The 20,203-nt window shown below is 35.4% G+C and overlaps 1 protein-coding gene across 1 annotated transcript in view; it reads left to right on the top strand.

The window, feature by feature from the left end:
- Window positions 1-20,203, top strand: part of LOC121374734 (lipoxygenase homology domain-containing protein 1-like) — a 102,552-nt gene that overhangs the window by 9,909 nt on the left and 72,440 nt on the right. The window contains exons 5-17 of the mRNA XM_041501842.1: window positions 4,361-4,447; window positions 5,269-5,401; window positions 5,722-5,873; window positions 6,325-6,403; window positions 6,901-6,982; window positions 7,694-7,784; window positions 8,424-8,553; window positions 11,181-11,284; window positions 12,013-12,189; window positions 12,652-12,867; window positions 13,353-13,530; window positions 16,835-16,981; window positions 17,969-18,129. Coding sequence (XP_041357776.1) covers window positions 4,361-4,447; window positions 5,269-5,401; window positions 5,722-5,873; window positions 6,325-6,403; window positions 6,901-6,982; window positions 7,694-7,784; window positions 8,424-8,553; window positions 11,181-11,284; window positions 12,013-12,189; window positions 12,652-12,867; window positions 13,353-13,530; window positions 16,835-16,981; window positions 17,969-18,129 — 1,737 coding nt within the window. The remainder of the gene's footprint in view (window positions 1-4,360; window positions 4,448-5,268; window positions 5,402-5,721; window positions 5,874-6,324; window positions 6,404-6,900; window positions 6,983-7,693; window positions 7,785-8,423; window positions 8,554-11,180; window positions 11,285-12,012; window positions 12,190-12,651; window positions 12,868-13,352; window positions 13,531-16,834; window positions 16,982-17,968; window positions 18,130-20,203) is intronic.

Raw genomic sequence — 20,203 nt, forward strand, 5'->3', positions numbered from 1 at the left:
TTGATACCTTTGATGTCCTTTAATAATTTAGTCAAATAAAAATTCTGATTGTGAAAGAAATAAATGTCTGTTCAACTCTTTAACAAGATCTTATTTTTATTTTCTTAAATTTGTTTTATTTGTAATGTCAGGTACATATTATAAATTTGATATTATGGAGAATCATGATAGTTGAATACACATTGTGGTTCATTTTGCAGTGTTGTTGCCCTGTTCACACACATTTTTCACAATTGGTACAAACTACACAGAGAATAGTAAACAAGTTACCAGTTATTGTCAAATTTATGTCCCAAGTGAAGTAATTTTCAGTTGTTGTGAGCTTTACTGATTGACAAGTGAAAATTATTACATAAGAGGCATAAACTTGTTAATATTTGGTACCAAGTTTATTGTTCTATTTATCACACATACTTTTCATAGTTTTCTGTTACAGTTATCTTTTTGTTTATATATTCATGTGGAAATCATTATATATACACACTATTTATAATAGTTAGCTTATAGAGAGATTGATTGATTGATTGATTGATCTTTTTAACAAACAAAATATCAGCTTAATTGACTGTCAAAAAAAGTATGTATGTTATTAAAACATTTTTCTTAAAATTTGTAAAAATTATTAGTTGCCTACTACATGTAATATGAATCGTACAAGCCAAAGTAACCTGTTCATTTTTTATTTTAGTATGTGAAATGCGATGAATGTTTAAAATTTTGTTTATTAGTATGTAAAAATTATTCATGTGTATGTATTTCTTGAAAATTAGAATTCATTCCTTATTTGTTTTTGAGCAAGCTATTGTATTACATTCATTTGTCTGCTTTCCTACATTTGCATTTTGTGATCACAAGTGCATTGTGTTTAGTTGCTACATGGCCTGCCAGTAGGCAGTTGTGGCTAAACAGAATGGTCGAGTGGTATGATTTGTTCCAGTAATCTTGAAGGACATGTTGCTATCATAAACTGTTCATTGTTGCTAAACACACACGCCGCACCACTTGCCAACCAAAGGCATTCACGCAAACCAACATAAGCATATCTGTAAGGAATGCTTGACATCGTAGGCAAGCCTTTTGAAAAACACACAATGCATTCTTTTTGATACTTTTTCTTTCGTGCTTTGTGTCAACTTTAATATATACTGTTAGTGATTATGATCTATAGGATTTCATAGCATATCATGGTGTTGATTGGCTGTCATAAATTTATCTTAAAAATAGAAAATGTTGAGATTCACAGCCAGCTGTCAATGAAATAAATATTTCACTTTCAAAGAAATTCAGTGTATGTTTATGCAAATCTGGGCTTTTACAGGGTAGTTATTTTTCTTTTTGTGAAAGAGTACATGACATTTGACCCTTTATTGCATATAAGAAAATGACTAACATGCATGCCATAATATTTCATATATCGATATAGGGAAGATGATGGGTTAACCTTTTTTTTTTTCTTTTTTTTTGTGAGTTCCAAAAATCATGAGGCACACGTTGACTTCTCAAGGGGACTAGTTTACTTAGTAATTCACTGAAAATTTACCTGTACATACATTTTAATTCTATGCTATCTGATGCAACACTGTATAAAATTAACTGTACTTTGTTTTGCTAATATACAGCTATATGGAAATATTAACATGTCTGGTAAGATACATATTAGTGGTATGTTTTGCATGACCATTCACTATTCTGTATTATTTCACCTAATTTACATTTCTGTTGTTAAATAAATTAATGATGGATCTTTATATACTCCCCTCCCCACAAAGCCTCCAATCCTACCACCACCTCCCTCATTTCTTGAATATATTAAAAAAGAAAGAAAAAATACATGTCTTTGATTTTAGAACAGTACTTTACTTTAACAGTAAAAATATTGAGGATAAGAATACTGTATCTCACTGGCAACTGTCCATATGAACAATCACCCTCAGTAAACCAGTTGTTTTTCTATTCCAACCACTACCCCATGACTGGTATATGAAAGATCATATGTGCTGTCCTGTATGGCAAGATACATCTATAGAAAAGATCCGTTTACGCTGAAGCCCATAAAATATTAGCAATATGGCGAATTTGCTAAGAAAATTCGTTAGCCAAATTATTCATGTTTATTTAGCCAAATGGTGGTACACCCGATGATTTTTGAATTAGCTTTTTAGCTAATTAGTCATGAAGTATATTTGGCAAACAACAGCTTAGACCCCGCCCAAGTGCGACTATTTGGTAGGAGCAGTCTAATTATACAGCAGCAGGTTTCTCTTCGTACTCTAGATCAAGAGTTTTAATTAACATATAATAGAAAGCTAATAGCTATAGTGTAAAACGTGCTGGGATGTCCATAAAAATATATTTATCTCCTTTCAAAATATTGACAAGTTGCACAGTTTTCATTTGTCAGTACAGTTTTATTTAATTACCTGATGAAGAAATCTTTCTCTTCCATGCTGATGTCATGACGTTAGTTTGGTGACGTCATCGCTTTCCTTGACTGTCAAGTCTCTCATTAAACAGTGAATGTTTAGATAAATAAATTTAGCTCCACCAATGTTCAGTTTTTGTTGAAATCGTTTAAGCAATTTGTTCTTCAGACAAATGCTTGACCAACCATAGTGAATACACTTGTTTTGTCATGTAAGAAGTTTAAAGCTTGAGCAAATTGTTCTTGTTAACAATTAAACATGCTCTAAACTAATTTCTTTGTAGTTCATTCACTTCCCACTAGAACCATCAGTTCATTATGAATGTGACCTATCTTGCTTACATTTGATTTGTAAACCTAAAGATAGCTTTTGATGTCATTGCTTTTCTTTCATAATGTCATCAGTTTCCTCTTTTATATTATATAGTTTGTGTCATGTAAGAAGTTTAAAGTTTAAGTTTCTAAACTATTTACACTATGGGTAATAAATACAATAACCCACTTGCTACTCGGAATTAGGATTATCTGTCCCTCGTGAAATTAATGTTGTCGGTCATTTGCTAAAGCTTGTGACTGACATTAATTTCACTCTGGACAGAGAATCCGTAATTCCTCATAACTCGTTAGTTATTGTCTACATATGTTCATTTAAAATTAATAAACAATGCCAACTTTTTTTTAATTGGCACAAGATCACATATTCACTGAGTTTATTTTGATCACCCTGATTGAGACAGATTATTCATGTTTTAAATAACAATATTTCAAAATGAAATACTGGGGTATATATCTTCATACCCTAACATACTATTGTCTCCATCAGTTGTCCTTTTTTTTCTTCTTTTTTTACATGTTAGATTTAATATTGGTGGTCAACATAATTATCATAGTCATTTCTTAATCGAGATTATTATAACAAATTGTTCTCATTGCTGTTAAAATCTCAAGGCTCAAACTTAAGAATTTGTTACCTATGGCAATTTTCAAATGTTTTTTGCTGTTCGCAAAATGCTCACCTATGGTATGTTTGAAATGTTTTGACAATTTTTAGCCTGCATACAGAAATGTTAAACCAGTAACTTTTGCAACAAATATAAAAAAAACCCCAAAATTGTCTCTTTAACCAATGGCAAGTTTCTGTTGCCCAGCGACAAAAAAAAAGAGACCATCTGTAAAACCCCTGATCTACATATATGGCAAAACTACAGCAATTGTCATTGGTGCCATGGTTATTAGTTTCAAGCCATGAAATCTAATCACTCATTTCAGCACTGCAGATTTCATGGTGGTAATTATTGGTCATCATGAATTAAGATTTCTGCTATGAACAGACAATAAGGCTTTGTTTTGCAAGAGTCTTTGTTTCGATACTATTTATTGCACACAGATGTAATATGGTCACATCCATGTGTTCTACGTAAATACATGTGTTTGTACATGTATATAAAAACTTTTAAGACAAACACAGATAAAAGCTTGCAAATTATACTAGCAATGCTAAAAATGGAAGCCTTGCATAATTTACAAATGGTTAGTATATATCATTGCAGTATCTTACCTTGATTACTTTTACTTTGGATAACTCATACTTAGAATTTAGTTTGGCTGTATTCATGACATTGTTACAATAATATAATTTGACCACTGATAATGACATCAAATTATAAACTGTAACTTGGTACACATAATGTTTAATGCAATATAGTTTGGTGAAAGTACACAACATGTTGTATGATAACCTTGGTTGTTTATGACATTACAAAACCAAACTAAAGTTTTACATTCTACAATTAATAATTATTTACTATATTTGCTACAGAAAATTATATTGTATGGTTTGATATTATTTTTCTTGTTTTGATGGTCATAGAATCTTAATTTCATACATTTTAAACTGTGATTCACTTGCAGTAAATTCCATTTTTTTTTCCTTTCCAGATAAATGTCGGCAATATTGGTGAGATCACCAAGATTCGTATTGCTCATGACAATACTGGTGACTTCCCTGGCTGGCTCTGTGATGAGGTAATGACATATGCATGTGATGTTAAGTTCTACAACCCTATGTTAACTCTTTCCTAAAAAGAGAGACCTTCCCTACCACTTGCAAAATTATTAAAAATATTCTGGGTGGACTTCAGTGATTTTAAATTTGAGTATGATGATGCTTGTGAACGAAAAGAAAAAGAGATATGATAGTGGAGAGGTGGGATTTAGCTTAGTTGGTTAAACGCTCACCTGGGGTGCTTGCATCACAGGATCAAACCACCCCTGTGGATCCATTCAAATGACTGGATTTTTTCTTGTTTCAACCAGTGTATCACGGCTGGTCAAAAGCAGTTGTCTGTGCTTTTCTGTCTGTGGGAAACTGCACATAAAAAATCCTTTGCTACTAATGGAACAATGGTAGTGGGTTTCATTTCTAAGACTCTATGTCAGAGTTACCAAATGTTTGACATCCAATACCTGATGATTAATTAATCAATTTGCTCTAGTGGTGTCATTAAACAAAATAAACTTTTTTTTGCTGCCGGCAGCTTGCAAAATGTTAATGCTTGACCACTTACATGTGATTCTGCTAAATTTGGAAACTGCATGTGTAGCAGCTGTAGGTTTCCTCTTTCATGTGGTCTCTTGACCAAGTGTCATAGGAAGTGTATGTTGACACCAAATAGCCACTGACACCATATAACCGTAAATAAAATGTGTTCAGTGCATCGTTAAATAAAACATTTCCTTCCTTCCTTCCAAATAGCCATGGTTTAAAATATGTTGAGATGTTGTGGAACATTCCCATTCTTTCCCTTGACGACTACGTACAATATTTAGCTTGGTGTTGTTTTCAGGTGAGAATGAAGGACATGGACACAGGAGAGGAGCTGGTGTTTCCCTGTAAGCGCTGGCTGTCTCGGGATGAAGACGATCATGAGATATGTCGGGAACTTCCTGTCATCAGGAGAGGGGAGCCAACCCTTCCAGGTATTTACATGATCAAAAGTTATTTTATTCTAATTAACATTACATATTAGGCCTACCTATTAGTGTTAAAGTTTATTTGATAGTTGAAATTTTATAGAATTTGTCTACCATACTCAAAGAAAATTGATATTTCTTTATTTCGTTAATTGCATTCTGAGTCATTGGCAATATGTTTTTTTTTTCTTTCACAAGATACACCAATAGGTCTTCAGTCTGTTGGATAAAATGAGCAGTTTTTTTCCAGTTCTCTATCACCATAGGGCTTGCTGTGTAGGGGGAGTCTCGATGGGTCATGCATATTTTCCTTGTTTACTTTCTAGTTTTGAAGTATGAAGTGACTACAACTACAGGGGATGTGTGGAATGGTGGTACTAATGCCAATGTTTACCTCACGGTATATGGTGACCGTGGTGATACAGGTGTCCGGCAGCTGTACACCACCAGCAAGAAAAACACCTTTAAGAAAGGACAGGTGAGGCATTTCCTTTAAAACTGACTCAGTAGTGTACATTCCGTATCAGTTTAATTGTAATCAGCAAGTCAAATAATATGTTAATATTATAGTATTTATTATTTATATTAATCTACTACATTTTACAGTACTAAAAGAAACCACAAGAGGAATTAATAACAACTTTAAGTTTAAAAAATATTGTCTAGAGAAACTTTTATATACCAGTGATGGATCACTGGTTGGAATGTGAAAATCCCTCATTGAGTCCACCATATGGAATCAGTCCTGAAATCCATTGTTAGCTGGTGAGCCACTAAGCTACATCCGCCCTCCTCTTAATATCTAATTTGTAGCCACTGATGCATCCTTAATATAATGTACTTGCATATATATGGCATGTTAAAACTAATTTTTTAAACCATTTTGTTTTAAGTTTTCTTTTTTAATATTTATTAATATTTAATTTTAGACTGACACCTTCCATGTGGAGGCAGTGACTTTAGGTCGTCTTAAAAGAGTCATCATTGGGCATGATGGCACTCAGCCAGGTAACAATATATGAAGATTTATACTTGAAACAATTCCTGCTTGGTAATGTGTTTTTTTTCACCGACTAAGAGGAAAATATTAGTGCCAAGTTAGCACTAAAGGTAAATAATGCTTTGGCAGGTGTTTTAAATAAGATAAAATGCCAAAACAGTCATGTATCTTTATACCAGACATTTTCGAACAACAGTTTCATTTTATGATAAATCATTTTGTAGGTGGAAGTTACAGCATTTATAAGGATGTTAGTAAAATTGGCTAGCTATATTCACATACAATAGGATACCAAATCAGTTTAAAATATGTACTACTATATTTTTGTACTGGGTCAAACTCTGGCATTTAATTTTACTACAAGTAATTAATAAATTAATAAATTGTTGACAAAACAAATGTGATTTAAAAACATGAATTTTTTTTTTTTATCTAATGGTCTTTGTTAAGATATTTTGTTGTAGAATGTGTTCCCATGTTTTTTTTTACATCAATATTTTTGTAGGTGATGGTTGGTATTTAGAGAAAATAACTGTCCAGGAACCAGGTGCTAAACCACATGAAGTGTACAACTTTTATTGTGGCAGGTGGGTTACATATATCTATTTTCATCATTGCTTTGTGTTTCGTATTCATACTGTTAATTTTATTCAGCCAATCACACCAATGCATTTTTAAATAATCCACTTTTAAAAAACCCCAGTGTTATCCACATGGTTCAAAATAAATAGCTTAAAGCACATACATTCATGTAGGAGCTATGATTTATAAAGCTTTCATACATGACTTTGACTGTGATTATTTCGCAGCATTACAAAAGACGTTCATTGTATGAATGATCATGGTTAAATGTTAACCTACCTGTAGAAGGTAATATTATAATGATACAACAGATTTGTATTTCCTGAGTTTCCTCAGTTTATTTCCATCACATTTTGTTGTTTCATCGTGATATCACTCATACCACATACCATTATGTTGTATTGCATGGTTGTTAAACTGACTCGGGCATTGCAGTAAGCAATGTCTGGTAACCCATGTACAGGTTATTATAAAATATAGACTATTGTATTTCCATTATTATTATAATTATAAATAGCTAAACAGACACACTGATACTTTTTGTTATTTAAATAACACTCAATTGATCAAAATTTAAGTGGTATATTTTTAGTTTAATAGGATTTTGTAAAGAACGAAATACTTTCCGTTCTCGACTTTCTTGACATATGCTAACCTCCTGGTAACTTTAACAGCCATTCTTGACTTATTTTGATATCTGTGACTGTGTGTTACAGGTGGTTGGATGAAGGAGAGGATGATGGGAAAATTGTTCGGGAGCTGCGAGTTCAGGAAGAATATGTTGAGGACATTATGGAAAAGAGAAATGTAAGAAATTACTATTTTGAAAATAATCTGTTAACTTTTAACACAAGATATGATAAGATAAGGTAAAGATTTAACATACTAATCAGAGTGAGCTCTTTTTAAGCATTCCTATTGTGGCTGTTACTCAGATGAACGAACCAGGTATCTTTTTAAAACAAGTGCAAATAAGACAATCCACAATTTAAATGTTTTACCATTGATAATTTTAATTTTGTGTAAAACATTAAACATATTTTCAGTGTATCTTTTTTTTTCTGTATATATAATTGTTTACTGTTTATTATATTTACTATTGTTATTATAGGTTATACTCAAAACCTAGCATTTGAATGGTTTAAAAAAATGTATGAAGTAATTATAATTATTAGCATGACAGGCATTGAAAACCACTTATAAAAGGAAAAAATATATATTTTTCTATTTTCCTATTAAGGTTATAACTTATTTGTTATTTGATTAGACTTAATAATGTTTTTATTTAAACTTATAAGCTGTTGTGTTCTCGTAACAGTGTTTGTCAGTGGAATAATCATGTTCATATACTTACCTTTGTTTGATGCCCAATAGCCAGTCTGTATTTTTTGTTCTCGGGTGTCGTTAAACATTCATTAATTCATTGATTCATTCCTTCATTGTCAGTGGGATCACGAGAAGTGGAAGTTTGACAGTCGGAATGAGATCATTCTGTTTTCCCAAGTCACCAACAAGCCGCTGCGTATCAAACCTGATGGTACAGTGGATGCTCTCGGAGACGTCAGAGATGCAGAGGGTTTGTCAACAGTTTCTCTCACACACTTGAGGGCGGGACATAGCCCAGTGGTAAAGCGCTTACTTGATGCGCGGTCGGTTTAGGATCGATCTCCGTCAGTGGCCCCATTGCTTTCCAGACGGTTCGTCCACTGGACAATTCGTCCACTCACCTCGGACAATTCGTCCACTCGATGAGTGCATTTTTTTCAAACATATTAATAGTTATTTCTTTGACATTGTAATCGTTTCTTAACATTATTTTGTGGTATACTATAACCAAAAAAGTAAAATAGAGTTAGAATTCAACATTAATATCCAGCTTTTATTAACTGTTTGTACAATCTAATTAAAATTAGCTCCACTATTGCATGTTTCGTGTGAATTACGAATGCCTTAAAACAAGTTTTATTTTATAAAATAAATAATTGTTAATGTAAAATTGAAGACTGATAACCCATCCCGTACGTATTGGTATGGTTTGCTGTACTGCGGCCACTAAAATAGACTCGCCCGATATTTTTAGAATTTGTATGCTCCCAAATAACGTTATAAAATGCGAAGTGTGATCGGTCAATATTTAAGCGCACCCTTTTCTCTTTGGCATTTGACTGCTCCATTCAAATTCCATAGCACCACCACCACCCCCACCCGCCTGCTACCGATTTGATCGGGCTGCTGGTGCTCCCTTGCACCTGCCAGTGCAGGCGGTCCCTCCTCTCCCCTCCCCCCACCTTTCCTGTCATGGACGGAGGAGCCGGCCAAGGCCGGCTCTTGTGCCCACGACAGGCGTGCGCTACAACAGCTTGTTCTGAATGTGCACGTAAAACCCTATGACATGACATGGCATGGTCAATATTTAAATTATTATTTACAGACGAAATGTTACCTGGACACTGGAGACTATGCAGTGTTAGCAATCTGATTAAAATTAGTTCTACTGGTCTAAATAAGGCATTCGTAATTCACATGAAACATTGTATACCCTCAGAATAATTCGGAATATTTTCAAATTATTTTCAAATCACTGGCATGATTCTGCAAGTAAGGTTTTGATTGGTGGACATGAGCTACAACTGGCTGCTGTTAGATCCACATGAAATAGTGGAGCTAATTTTAATTAGATTGCTGTTTGTATTCATTATCATGCGGACGATTCGTCCACTCGCTCGTACATTATCTCACATGTCACGATGAGGTAAATAGGTAATGCAAGCCTCCGCGTCGGAAGACTTTATTACCATGTCATGTTCTCCTTCAATGCCATAAATTCTATCCACTGTACCCTCCCTCGTCACATGTTATCCCCATATGCCTAATAACCTCGAAATAAAATAAAAACTCGTTATCTTTAATTCCAATTTAATTAAATGTTGTTTTAGACGCTACTGGATCCAACTTGGTGAAACAAGCTTAAACTAATTACTTCACAATATCACAATAGAGGACACCTGTACACTTAATTGGTAAAGCAAACAGAAAGCAAACAAGTTGAAAGGGAAGGGCTAAAGATTATCTTTACTGGGTATATTGTACTAAAAACATCCTACGACATGTAGCGTGAAAGGCGTACATTATAGAAACAAACAATAACCGAATAAATAGAAACGCCAAAGAATTATGTCTGCAGAGCATTGTTACAAAAACATCTACTAAGCGTAATCTAATGCAATATAATTTATTTTCACCTTTGTAAATTTATGACACATACGGGGTAAAATATATCTAATAGTTTATTTAGCCCCTACGTACATGTAGTACACATTATTTAGTCCGTGGACGAAATGTACTGGGGAAATAAAAACCCAGTGGACGAATCGTCCGGAACTGATTTTTTGTAGTGGACGAATCGTCTCGAGTTCCTCAGTGGACGAATTTTCAGTGGACGAATTGTCCAGTGGACGAATTGTCCAGTGGACGAATCGACTGCATCCCGCCCCATTGGCCTTTTTCTCGTTCCAACCAGTGCTCCATGACTGGTGTTACAAAGGCTGTGGTATGTACTATCCTGTCTGTGGGATGGTACATATAAAAGATCCCTTGCTGCTAATCGAAAAGAGTAGCCCATGAAGTGGCGACAGCGGGTTTCCTCTATATATCTGTGTGGTCCTTAACCATATGTCTGACGCCATATAACCGTAAATAAAATGTGTTGAGTGTGTCGTTAAACAAAACATTTCCTTCAGTGACACACTTTTACAATGTTACTACATTTATTACTTATGAATCATGTTGCAAAAATTAAAATTTATAATACAGTTGAAGGGACACCATAATGTTGTATACTAACTGAATTCGTTAATGAAATATAGAGAGATTTTATTACTTCTGTGTCATGTTTTATATGGCATTTGTTAATATTTTATGTTGGCTTATTTTCATTATTTATAACATGCCCATCTCATTTTCTAAAACTATATTGGAGTATTGCTTCTAATTAAAACTCTTCTTCTTTTAGCGTTTGTGTGGATTTATGGTTAAAAAATTACATTTTATTGGTGATATTACTAAATGTAAGAATAACTTTAGTTCATTTCTTTGAAATGAGAAAATTCTCTGTTTTATGTGAGTTTAGGATTCAATTCTCATTCAACTTTTTTTACTTGCAAACCTTGACTCGACAGTAAATTATTAATATTTTTTTTACAGCTGTTTTGGTTGTTCACTCGAAGAAGGCCATGACACGAGTCTTCAATTCCAAAGCAAATTCTTCATTTCATCTTGCAATCGATGGGGCAAAGCTTCTTGGCCATGTAAGTATTTTTATGGTGAACGCAAAATATCAAGTTTCTACATACATGTAACACATAATCAGTGCTGTGTACAATTATGTTTACGACCATTCTATAAAAGCTGTTAGTGTTAAGTTTGTCTGCCCCTTCCAAATGTACATATTTAAGTACACATATTAATCTGATATCACCAAATGCAACAGCTGACCATGTTACTTAATTGATATCAATGACTTATGAATGTTAAAATAATTTAAAGCACCCCACTCGAAGTAGAAACTCTATTTCTTCATTCTTACTTCATTATTAAAATGGTGCCTGCATTTTTTAGATATTAAGTAACTGACATTTTTTATTGAATTTTATGAATATATGATGAAAATTTTACCAGCTTTAAAAGTCTTCATGTATTAGGCAGTGTCAATTGTTTTCGGCTATTACACCCTTTCTTACCATTAACTTGCACATTACCGGTAATTTCTTAAAAAATTATCACTTTTGTCAAATGAAGTGTTATTTGGGGTCTGTTCCACGAAACGATCTTAACGCCAAGATCACCGTAATTGCATAACTATCATTTGCACTTAAGTTGATCTTAACACAAAGATCGCTTCGTGAAACGAGGCCCTGGTCATCCTGGTGTTTATAGTAGCTGCAAATTAATTTTAATGCAAAACATTAAAAGTACATACTTAGGAAAGTAGCACCAGTGACTTTTACAGCAAACTAAAATGTTTGTGTTTTTACAGGGTACGGGTGGAGCATTCTGTGAGTTCCGAGTGCGAGTTCAAGAGGACTGGACTGTGATGCTGGAGGCTGTCAAACATCCGCTACAGTTTGTAACATTCCAGGATAACGGTAAACCTGGGGATGTCCGTGGGATCATCGATAAGGACCCGTCAAAACGCTTCTGTGTGTACTGTAAGGTATGTTAAATCTTTTATCTTGCTCTTATCAGTGTCATATTCTCTGTCACTGGTGAGTATGATTTAAATGTGTGACAAGAGAAAATTATTTTAAATCTGACAGTTGTTTTAGCAGTGTTATGTGTGCTGATATATTTGTTGGCTCTGTCTTTCTTTAGTTAATACAGTTAGATATGCATGCATATAAATGTCATACTGATTGCCGTTTGTCAACATCCAGTATGTCAATTTAATGTTTAAGAAAGGAGCTTTACCTTCTCGTTAAGCTTTCAGAACTTTAGTATTAAGTTTAATTAAAACCATAAGTTAAACTTTACTGTGATTATCATAATTGTATTGATCAAGAATCATCATTAAAAGTTCAGTTTTATGCAATAATATATTATTTTCTGTACATGTTTGCTATTACAGAGTCTGACATAATACCTGACATACATTCAGTTTATGGTTTTATATTGACAGGGAATGTTTCGCGACAAAGGCATTGTTATGCTGAGGACCTCCAGTATACAGGCTATTGGTGTTGAGCATGACAGGACGTTGATAGGAACTGGCAAGTGTAACAAGGCGGCACATTTCCGAGTGCACAGAGTCGGATCCGGTGGACTCTGCCTGTTTGAGAGTATGATTTATCCCAACAACTACATCCGAATCCATGACGGCAAGATTGATTGTTTGGTAAGTAATAGCAAAAAATATATGTTTATAATGGATAGTAAGTAAAAAAGCAAGATATATGTAACACTTTTCCAAAGTCAGCAGCAATAGCGTTAACTTCTGTATTTATTTAACTCAATGTTAAAATTTCGCATTTAGCTCCATTTTTTACAGTAAGTCCCAGATCAATGAAACATGGTTCATCACAATTTCTGTACAAAATAAATTAAATAATTAAATTTTAATTAATACAATTTATTGTAATTTGTTTTTAAAAGGTTCATTATTTAAAAAAAAAAATTGATAACACATATTGAGATTTATGGATATGATTGTCTCCGACATTGAATAGGTTTATAGTGGGTAAGACATTTAATTCCATGGAATCTGTTTACTTTTTGACCCCTTGAAATTCTTAAATTGTTTCACTTTGGGAGTAGGTCTTAAAACTAGTATTTCAGGAAGAATTAATATATTTAAAACTACTTACCATTATTGTTTTTCAGGGAAAACAAGATCAGTCGTCTCAATTCATTGTTGAGAAGTACAAAGACAAGGGCTATGTTCAAATACAATCTGCCTCACAACGGGGTATTTATATTGGACTCACACCAGAGGGCATCCTACGTCCAACTGTCAACACTGGCGTGAAAAACATTTGGATTTTCCCAGAGGTTATTGAATGTAAGTTCTTTGATGCATTTACTAGGAAGGTAAGACAGGATAAGAGTTTATCACATACCTATTCAATCTTACTATAGTGATAAAGACATTTTGAACCGTGTGATAAATTTATTTTGTATCGCACATATGTGAAATATGGACTGGAAATTTTAAATGGGGAATTGCCTTTTTAGTTTTACTGCGTCTTTTAGTTACTGATGTCATATATGATTTATAAATTACGTCACGTCGTATTTGAAACATTACACAAGGCTGTCGCAAAGTAAGGTTCTTAACGTTAAGTATATCCATGAAAGGAGTTAATAAAGAGTTTTTATGACATTAAATTAAAAAACATTTTTGTAAAACATAAAAGAAAGTATGTAATAAATACAGAACTTCACATATTTGTTTTCGCTTCCTATTTATTGCACTCTTTTATTTTGCACAAGAACATGCCACTCGACCGCTACGTGGTCTTGTGGTATATATTCTGCAAACTAAACTCGTGCAATAAATAGGAAGCGAAAACAATGTATGTGAAGTTCTGTATATTTATTATCTCGTCCAACCAGAGGGGACTGTAGGTTTTGTCTCTGTCTATCTGTCCATCTGTCCCATATAGTTTCCAGACTTTTTCTCTGCAATGCCTCAAGTTATTGAGCTGAAATTTTGTGTTTATCTTTATCATCTAGAGTTTGACTTTTTGGGGAATTTGCTCATTTTTGAGAGTTATGCCTTTGATATATTGTTGAGTCTGGTAGGGGACATGTATTGCTTTAGCAGTACTCGCAAAATGCTTGTTTAATTAGAGGTCACAGAGTTCGACAAATCCGATAGCCCGACGCCCGTAGCTAGTGGTTTTTAAGTTCGGGCTAGTGAGAAACGCAAAACCACTAGCCCTGCGGGCTAGTGGTTTTTACCCCCCTCCTTATTGCTCGATCGTGAGTTTTTTTTTCTTTTCTTTTCTTTTTCTCTCTGGTGAAATTTCGTTTAATAAATTTGATTGTGATGTTTGTCATCAAATAATATCAACAACGCAATCAGTATATAATAATAATCCACTTGAACTAGGTCTGCAAACTGCAGTAACATGCTATTTCCACATGGCCACAGTTACAGCATGCATTGTTTACTTTTTCCTTTCAAGTTTCTGGCACAGGAAATAAGTCTAATGACATGCGTGTTTTGATTGGTTGGAAATCACCAATCGCAACGACAGGTTAATCTCAATCAAGTAAACCCCAGTCATGCTTTGAATTTCAGTGTTTGTTTTATTTACCTATTGTTTTCTAATTTAACACTTCGCTGACATGTGTTTATCGGCAATCAGGAGAACAATTTACTTTAATGGTAACCGCACATGCAATGACTCTGCTTGGCCAATGTCGTCCCATTTGGTCGAATTCCCAATTGGTCGAAATGCCACTTGGTCGAAAAATAAGTACTCGTCTGTTATATAACCACTACCTGATTACCTGTGTATATAATGAACATGACCACCTCATGAAGCTGCAGTGATTGTGACATTGTGAGTGTAACATTCTGAAAGAAACTGCTGCTTAGTGGACATTTGTACTTGTATGTGTACTTGAAAGAATGAATATTTTAAAATGTTGAAAAATGTTTTGCTTTTTGTGAAATAAACATTTTTAGATGGAGACCTTCTTTTTTAATTATATACAGACATTCACTACATTCAATACATGGATTATTTTGATATTTGTCATATTTGCATACTTTATGCGTTAAGCGATATCTATACCATCTATACAATAATAGTCAAAATAATCTGGAACAGTTCATTATAATGACTGAGGTAACAATATGCATGTCAGTAAGACCATTGAACCATATCTATTGTTGTTTTAGCAGTTCGACCAAATGGGAATTCGACCAAATGGGAGTAAGCCGCTTGGCCTATTACATATAGCGGTCTGGATAATGCGTTACAACTGCCGATACAAGATGATACCTTTTTTGTTCATCAATTAACAACGATTAGTTGTCGCCGTTATATTCTTTTGATATCGGTCTGACACGGGGATAATACCCTGTATTTGAGCAATTGACATCACCGTTCCTGGCGACATAAATAGTAGGGCCTAAATGTATAACCCAATATCGAATACACTGAACCATCTATTACCGTGTGTCATAATGTCGTACCCTCAATTAAATTTAATTATTTTGATAGTGGGTTTAGATATCAACCATGAGTTTGCTCAATTAGTTTTCCCCGGGGGCAGGGCAAAAGTGAAAATGGAACAATGACGATGGATCACACTTTACAAAAAACCAAACGTACAACACGACAAAAAACTGAAAGTTACAACATGATTTAAGTGTTTGTTTTATTTTACTGTTATACTCATAAATGTGTAATGTTACAAAAATTATATAAAAATCCAGTTATAACTGATCAGGAATTTGGGCTAGTGCTTTATCTTGGTGGACTAGTGGTTTTCACAAACCCACTAGCCCTGTGGCTAGTGACTTTTCAAAATATTTGTCATACTCTGGAGGTCATATCTTTTTCTGGTTTAGGTTACAGTTATTGTGGATAAATATTTACAAATTACTAGTGGTAGACAAGCAGCTGAATATTAGAAAATATAATCAGTATATTACAGTGCATGTAACTCCAGTGCATGTCTAAGATATCTCCATTGGGTCATTGCAGTATTTGTGAATCTGTATTTAAAATGTGTTAGAGAATATTGATTGCTAAGTTCTAGGTGATCATGTGGATAGTTATGTACAGGTATCTCTGTTGGTTGAATTATAAATCGACATCTGATATGTTAAAACTTAATTTTCAGTGAGAAACCTGAATCTCCTTCAATAATTGAATTCACTTATTGAATGTTAGTCCAACCTGTTATACTATAGGCTGCCCTGGACATATATTTTGACATGTATATACAGACTCTAAGACTTGATCTGTCCCGGACCAGGCCACTGGCTATCCAGAGACTTGGCCCGCGACAGACATGCCTGTAACCTTAGTGGTACATGGGCATGTTAAAGATATTCTCTCTCTCTCTCTCTCTCTCTCTCTCTCTCTCTCTCTCTCTCTCTCTCTCTCTCTCTCTCTCTCTCTCTCTCTCTCTCTCTCTCTCTCTCTCTTAAAGCATTTATGGATTATGTCAAAACAAATTCAGGTAACCAATTTGTTTGTGTGTAATCTGTCATGATATGTAAATGAAAGTCTAAAAATGGGTTATGCAAAATTGTGCGAGTGATGCATGAATGAAATGATCTTTATCAGAATTTTTAGAGGCCTGATATGTCAAAACAAATTGCTCATATTTTTCCTTTACAGTTGGGGAATCAAATGAGCCAGAAGAAGCCGAAACACAGCTTGTCCCAGTACCCACTGTCCAACACACACCGTCACCACGGAGAGCCCCGTCACCACGGAGAGCCCCATCACCACGGAGAGCCCCATCTCCTAAAGAACAGTACGAAGGTAAAACACCTTTGTTAAAACTCTAATTAAAAATGACATTTGCGGGATCAAATAGACAATAACACCCACAAATCTAAAAACTCCATATGGTTATGTCCATTGTAAACTGTATCGTTTTTCGACAGAACTAACTGTATATTTGGCATTTCTTGAAAAAAATACCTGGCTACAATCTAACTGTAGACCCTTGAATTGTCAACTTCACCTGTTCCAATTGCTAATGACGTCACTTTCTAATGTCATTAACGTTCCGGGTGTTATTTTCATTTGATCCCAGAAAAAGAATGTAATTAACCAATCACAATACAGAACACACTCCAGTCAGTTTACAATTTTTAATTTCAAATTTTGTCTTCACCATTTTCATTGGAAAAATGCATACAAAAGAATCCTAGCTGTTTTTTGGTAAGAGTAGCATATGTGCTGGCAGCTGGTTTCCTCTCTCAATCAAATGTTGAAATAATCCTGCGTTAGACACCACATACCCATAGTTTGAAAGGTTCTGAGATTAATGAAACATTAATTTCTTCTTTCATCCAAGTGTCGAAATATCCATAAGTTGGACACATTGCGACCTAAGTTTAAACTCTGCTGAAGTGTCCTTAAATATTATTTTCCTTTCCTTTTTATCCTTAACCTAACCTCTAACCTATGGTACTTTCTCCATATTCTATTAGACTGGTCCAAACATCCCAGTAGCCAATGAAGTGATTAAAATTTTCCAATAAGACCTGGCCTACTGCTTATAAAACATTTAGAGTCTAGACTCAAGACTCTAGAGTTTGAGACTTTACCGTCATGACAACACCATACAAATTGTACTGTGTGAAATCATTAAAGATAGAATCTGGACTCTAAAAGCAATGGCCCTGTGCTTTTTGTTCCTTCTTTCTCCTTTAGTGTTTTGGTTCAGGCATCTTTTCTTTCACAAGTTGTCTGTTTTGCAAAGTAAATAGTATCCGTTTCCTAAGTCTGCGTGATTTACAGATGGCGACTGGAAGATAATCGTGAGTTCTGCGGAGCGTCTGGATAATGGTGAGCTGGCGATAGTGGTGTATGGAGACCAGGACTGCTCAGGGCCAATCATCCTAGCTGCTCCAACCAAAAATGGGCCACTCTTTCAGGCAGGAAGTAATGATGAATTCAAGGTTTGTGGTTCCTTCTGTACTTTAACCTGAATAAAGCTAATCCTGTAGATGCAGTCACGGTATCAGTATTATATATTTGGGGGCGAGACGTAGCCCAGTGGTAAAGCGCTCGCTTGATGCACGGTCGGTTTGGGATCGATCCTCGTCAGAGGGCCCATTGGGCTATTTCTCACTCCAGCCAGTGCACCTTGACTGGTACATCAAAGGCTGTGGTATGTGCTATCCGTCTATGGGATGGTGCATATAAAAGATCCCTTGCTGCTAATCAAAAAAAATTAGCCCATGAAGTGGTGACAGCGTGTTTTCTTACTCAATATTTGTGTGGTTCTTAACTATATGTCACCGTAAATAAAATGTGTTGAGTGTGTCGTTAAATAAAACTTTTCTTTCTTATTTAACCATATGTCTGATGCCATATAACCATAAATAAAATGTGTTGAGTGCGTCATTAAATAAAACATTTCCTTCCTTCCAGTATTATATATATATAAAAAATTCAGATTTTATTTTTGTAATAGTGATCTTTATTATAAGTTTGTATTATAGTACTGTAATTGATTCATTAGTGATATTTATTATTCATCTATAACACAATTTGCAGAAGGGTTGGTGAGAGACACAGTGGTGCTGATATCGATAAACTTAACCATTTTATATTGGTAGGTCAGTAATGGTAACTGTACTATTAATATACTACTCAAAAGAATTTAAGGGTCAGACGATATTTTCGACATTATTTTCTGAATGTCAATTATATTAGCTAGACCATAATGTCACGCATGGTATTGTTCCATTTTGACGAAAGTGGGTCTAAGCAACCCATAAATGAATTAAAATCCACTGTCGACTAGTTCTAATGGCAAAAACATGCTTACATTTGCACGTAAATTAGGGCGAAAGCGAAAGGTCTGCTAAGTGCCCATAACTTGCTTTTTCACAAAGCGCTTCATTTGCACGCTTTGCACATGTATTCCATATTCCCAATGCTGAATTTCCGTATAATTGGAGCTTGCGTTCGTGTACAGTGCACACTCCAAATTCGACAATGGTACGACTTCAACTGACTATCGAAGATCGAGGAACGGCTATTGCTTGGCTTCAGGATGGCAATACGCAAAGAAATGTTGCTCTGAGACTTGGTGTCAGTCAGAGTGTCGTTGGCCGACTGTGGCAACGGTACCAAGCAACGAATTCTGTTCGAAATCGTCCACGTTCGGGAAGACCCCGAAGCACTACAAATAGAGAGGACCGCTACATCACCAATATGGCTCTACGTCAACGCACAACCACTGCACGCCGATTATGTGACAATCTGCGGACTGCGACTGGAACTCGAGTGTCTGATCAAACCATACGCAATCGTCTGAGAGCCAATAATCTACGCTGCCGTCGCCAGGCTGTTCGACCACCACTCCTACCACGTCACAGAACGGCCAGACGTCACTGGTGCACGCTTCATCTGCGGTGGCAACGTGTTCAGTGGGGTCGAGTGATGTTCAATGATGAGTCCAGGTTTAGTCTCCAGTTCAACGACGGTCGGGTTCGTGTCTACAGACGTCCTGGGGAGCGCTTCGCTGACGTTAACGTTAGCAACGTCACCGGTTCGGTGGTGGCAGCGTCATGGTGTGGGGCGGCATCTCTATAAACCACAGGACCCCCCTCTATGTGGTGGATGGCAATCTGAATGGAATCCACTATCTGAATGAGAGTATCCGGCCGTTGGTTCTCCCAGGCCTTCAGCAGATTGGCGGCGGGGCAGTTCTGCAGGATGACAATACCAGACCCCACCGCGCCAGGGTGGTAACGGACTTTCTCAGACAACAAGGTATCGCCAGGATGGATTGGCCAGCATATTCGCTGACTTGGCCCCAATAGAGCACGCCTAGGACGAATTAGGCAGGAGAGTTCGGGATAACCATGCCCCTCCGGCCAACCTTCATGATCTGGGTCAACTTCTTATGGCAGAGTGGCAGGCCATTCCCCAAGAGTTCTTCAGACGTCTGATCAACAGCATGAGGCAACGATGTGTCGAGTGTATTCGTGCCAGGGGTGGATTCACACACTATTAAACGAA

The sequence above is a fragment of the Gigantopelta aegis genome, chromosome 6 (genome assembly GCF_016097555.1).
Source record: "Gigantopelta aegis isolate Gae_Host chromosome 6, Gae_host_genome, whole genome shotgun sequence".
NCBI classification, from domain to species: domain Eukaryota; kingdom Metazoa; phylum Mollusca; class Gastropoda; order Neomphalida; family Peltospiridae; genus Gigantopelta; species Gigantopelta aegis.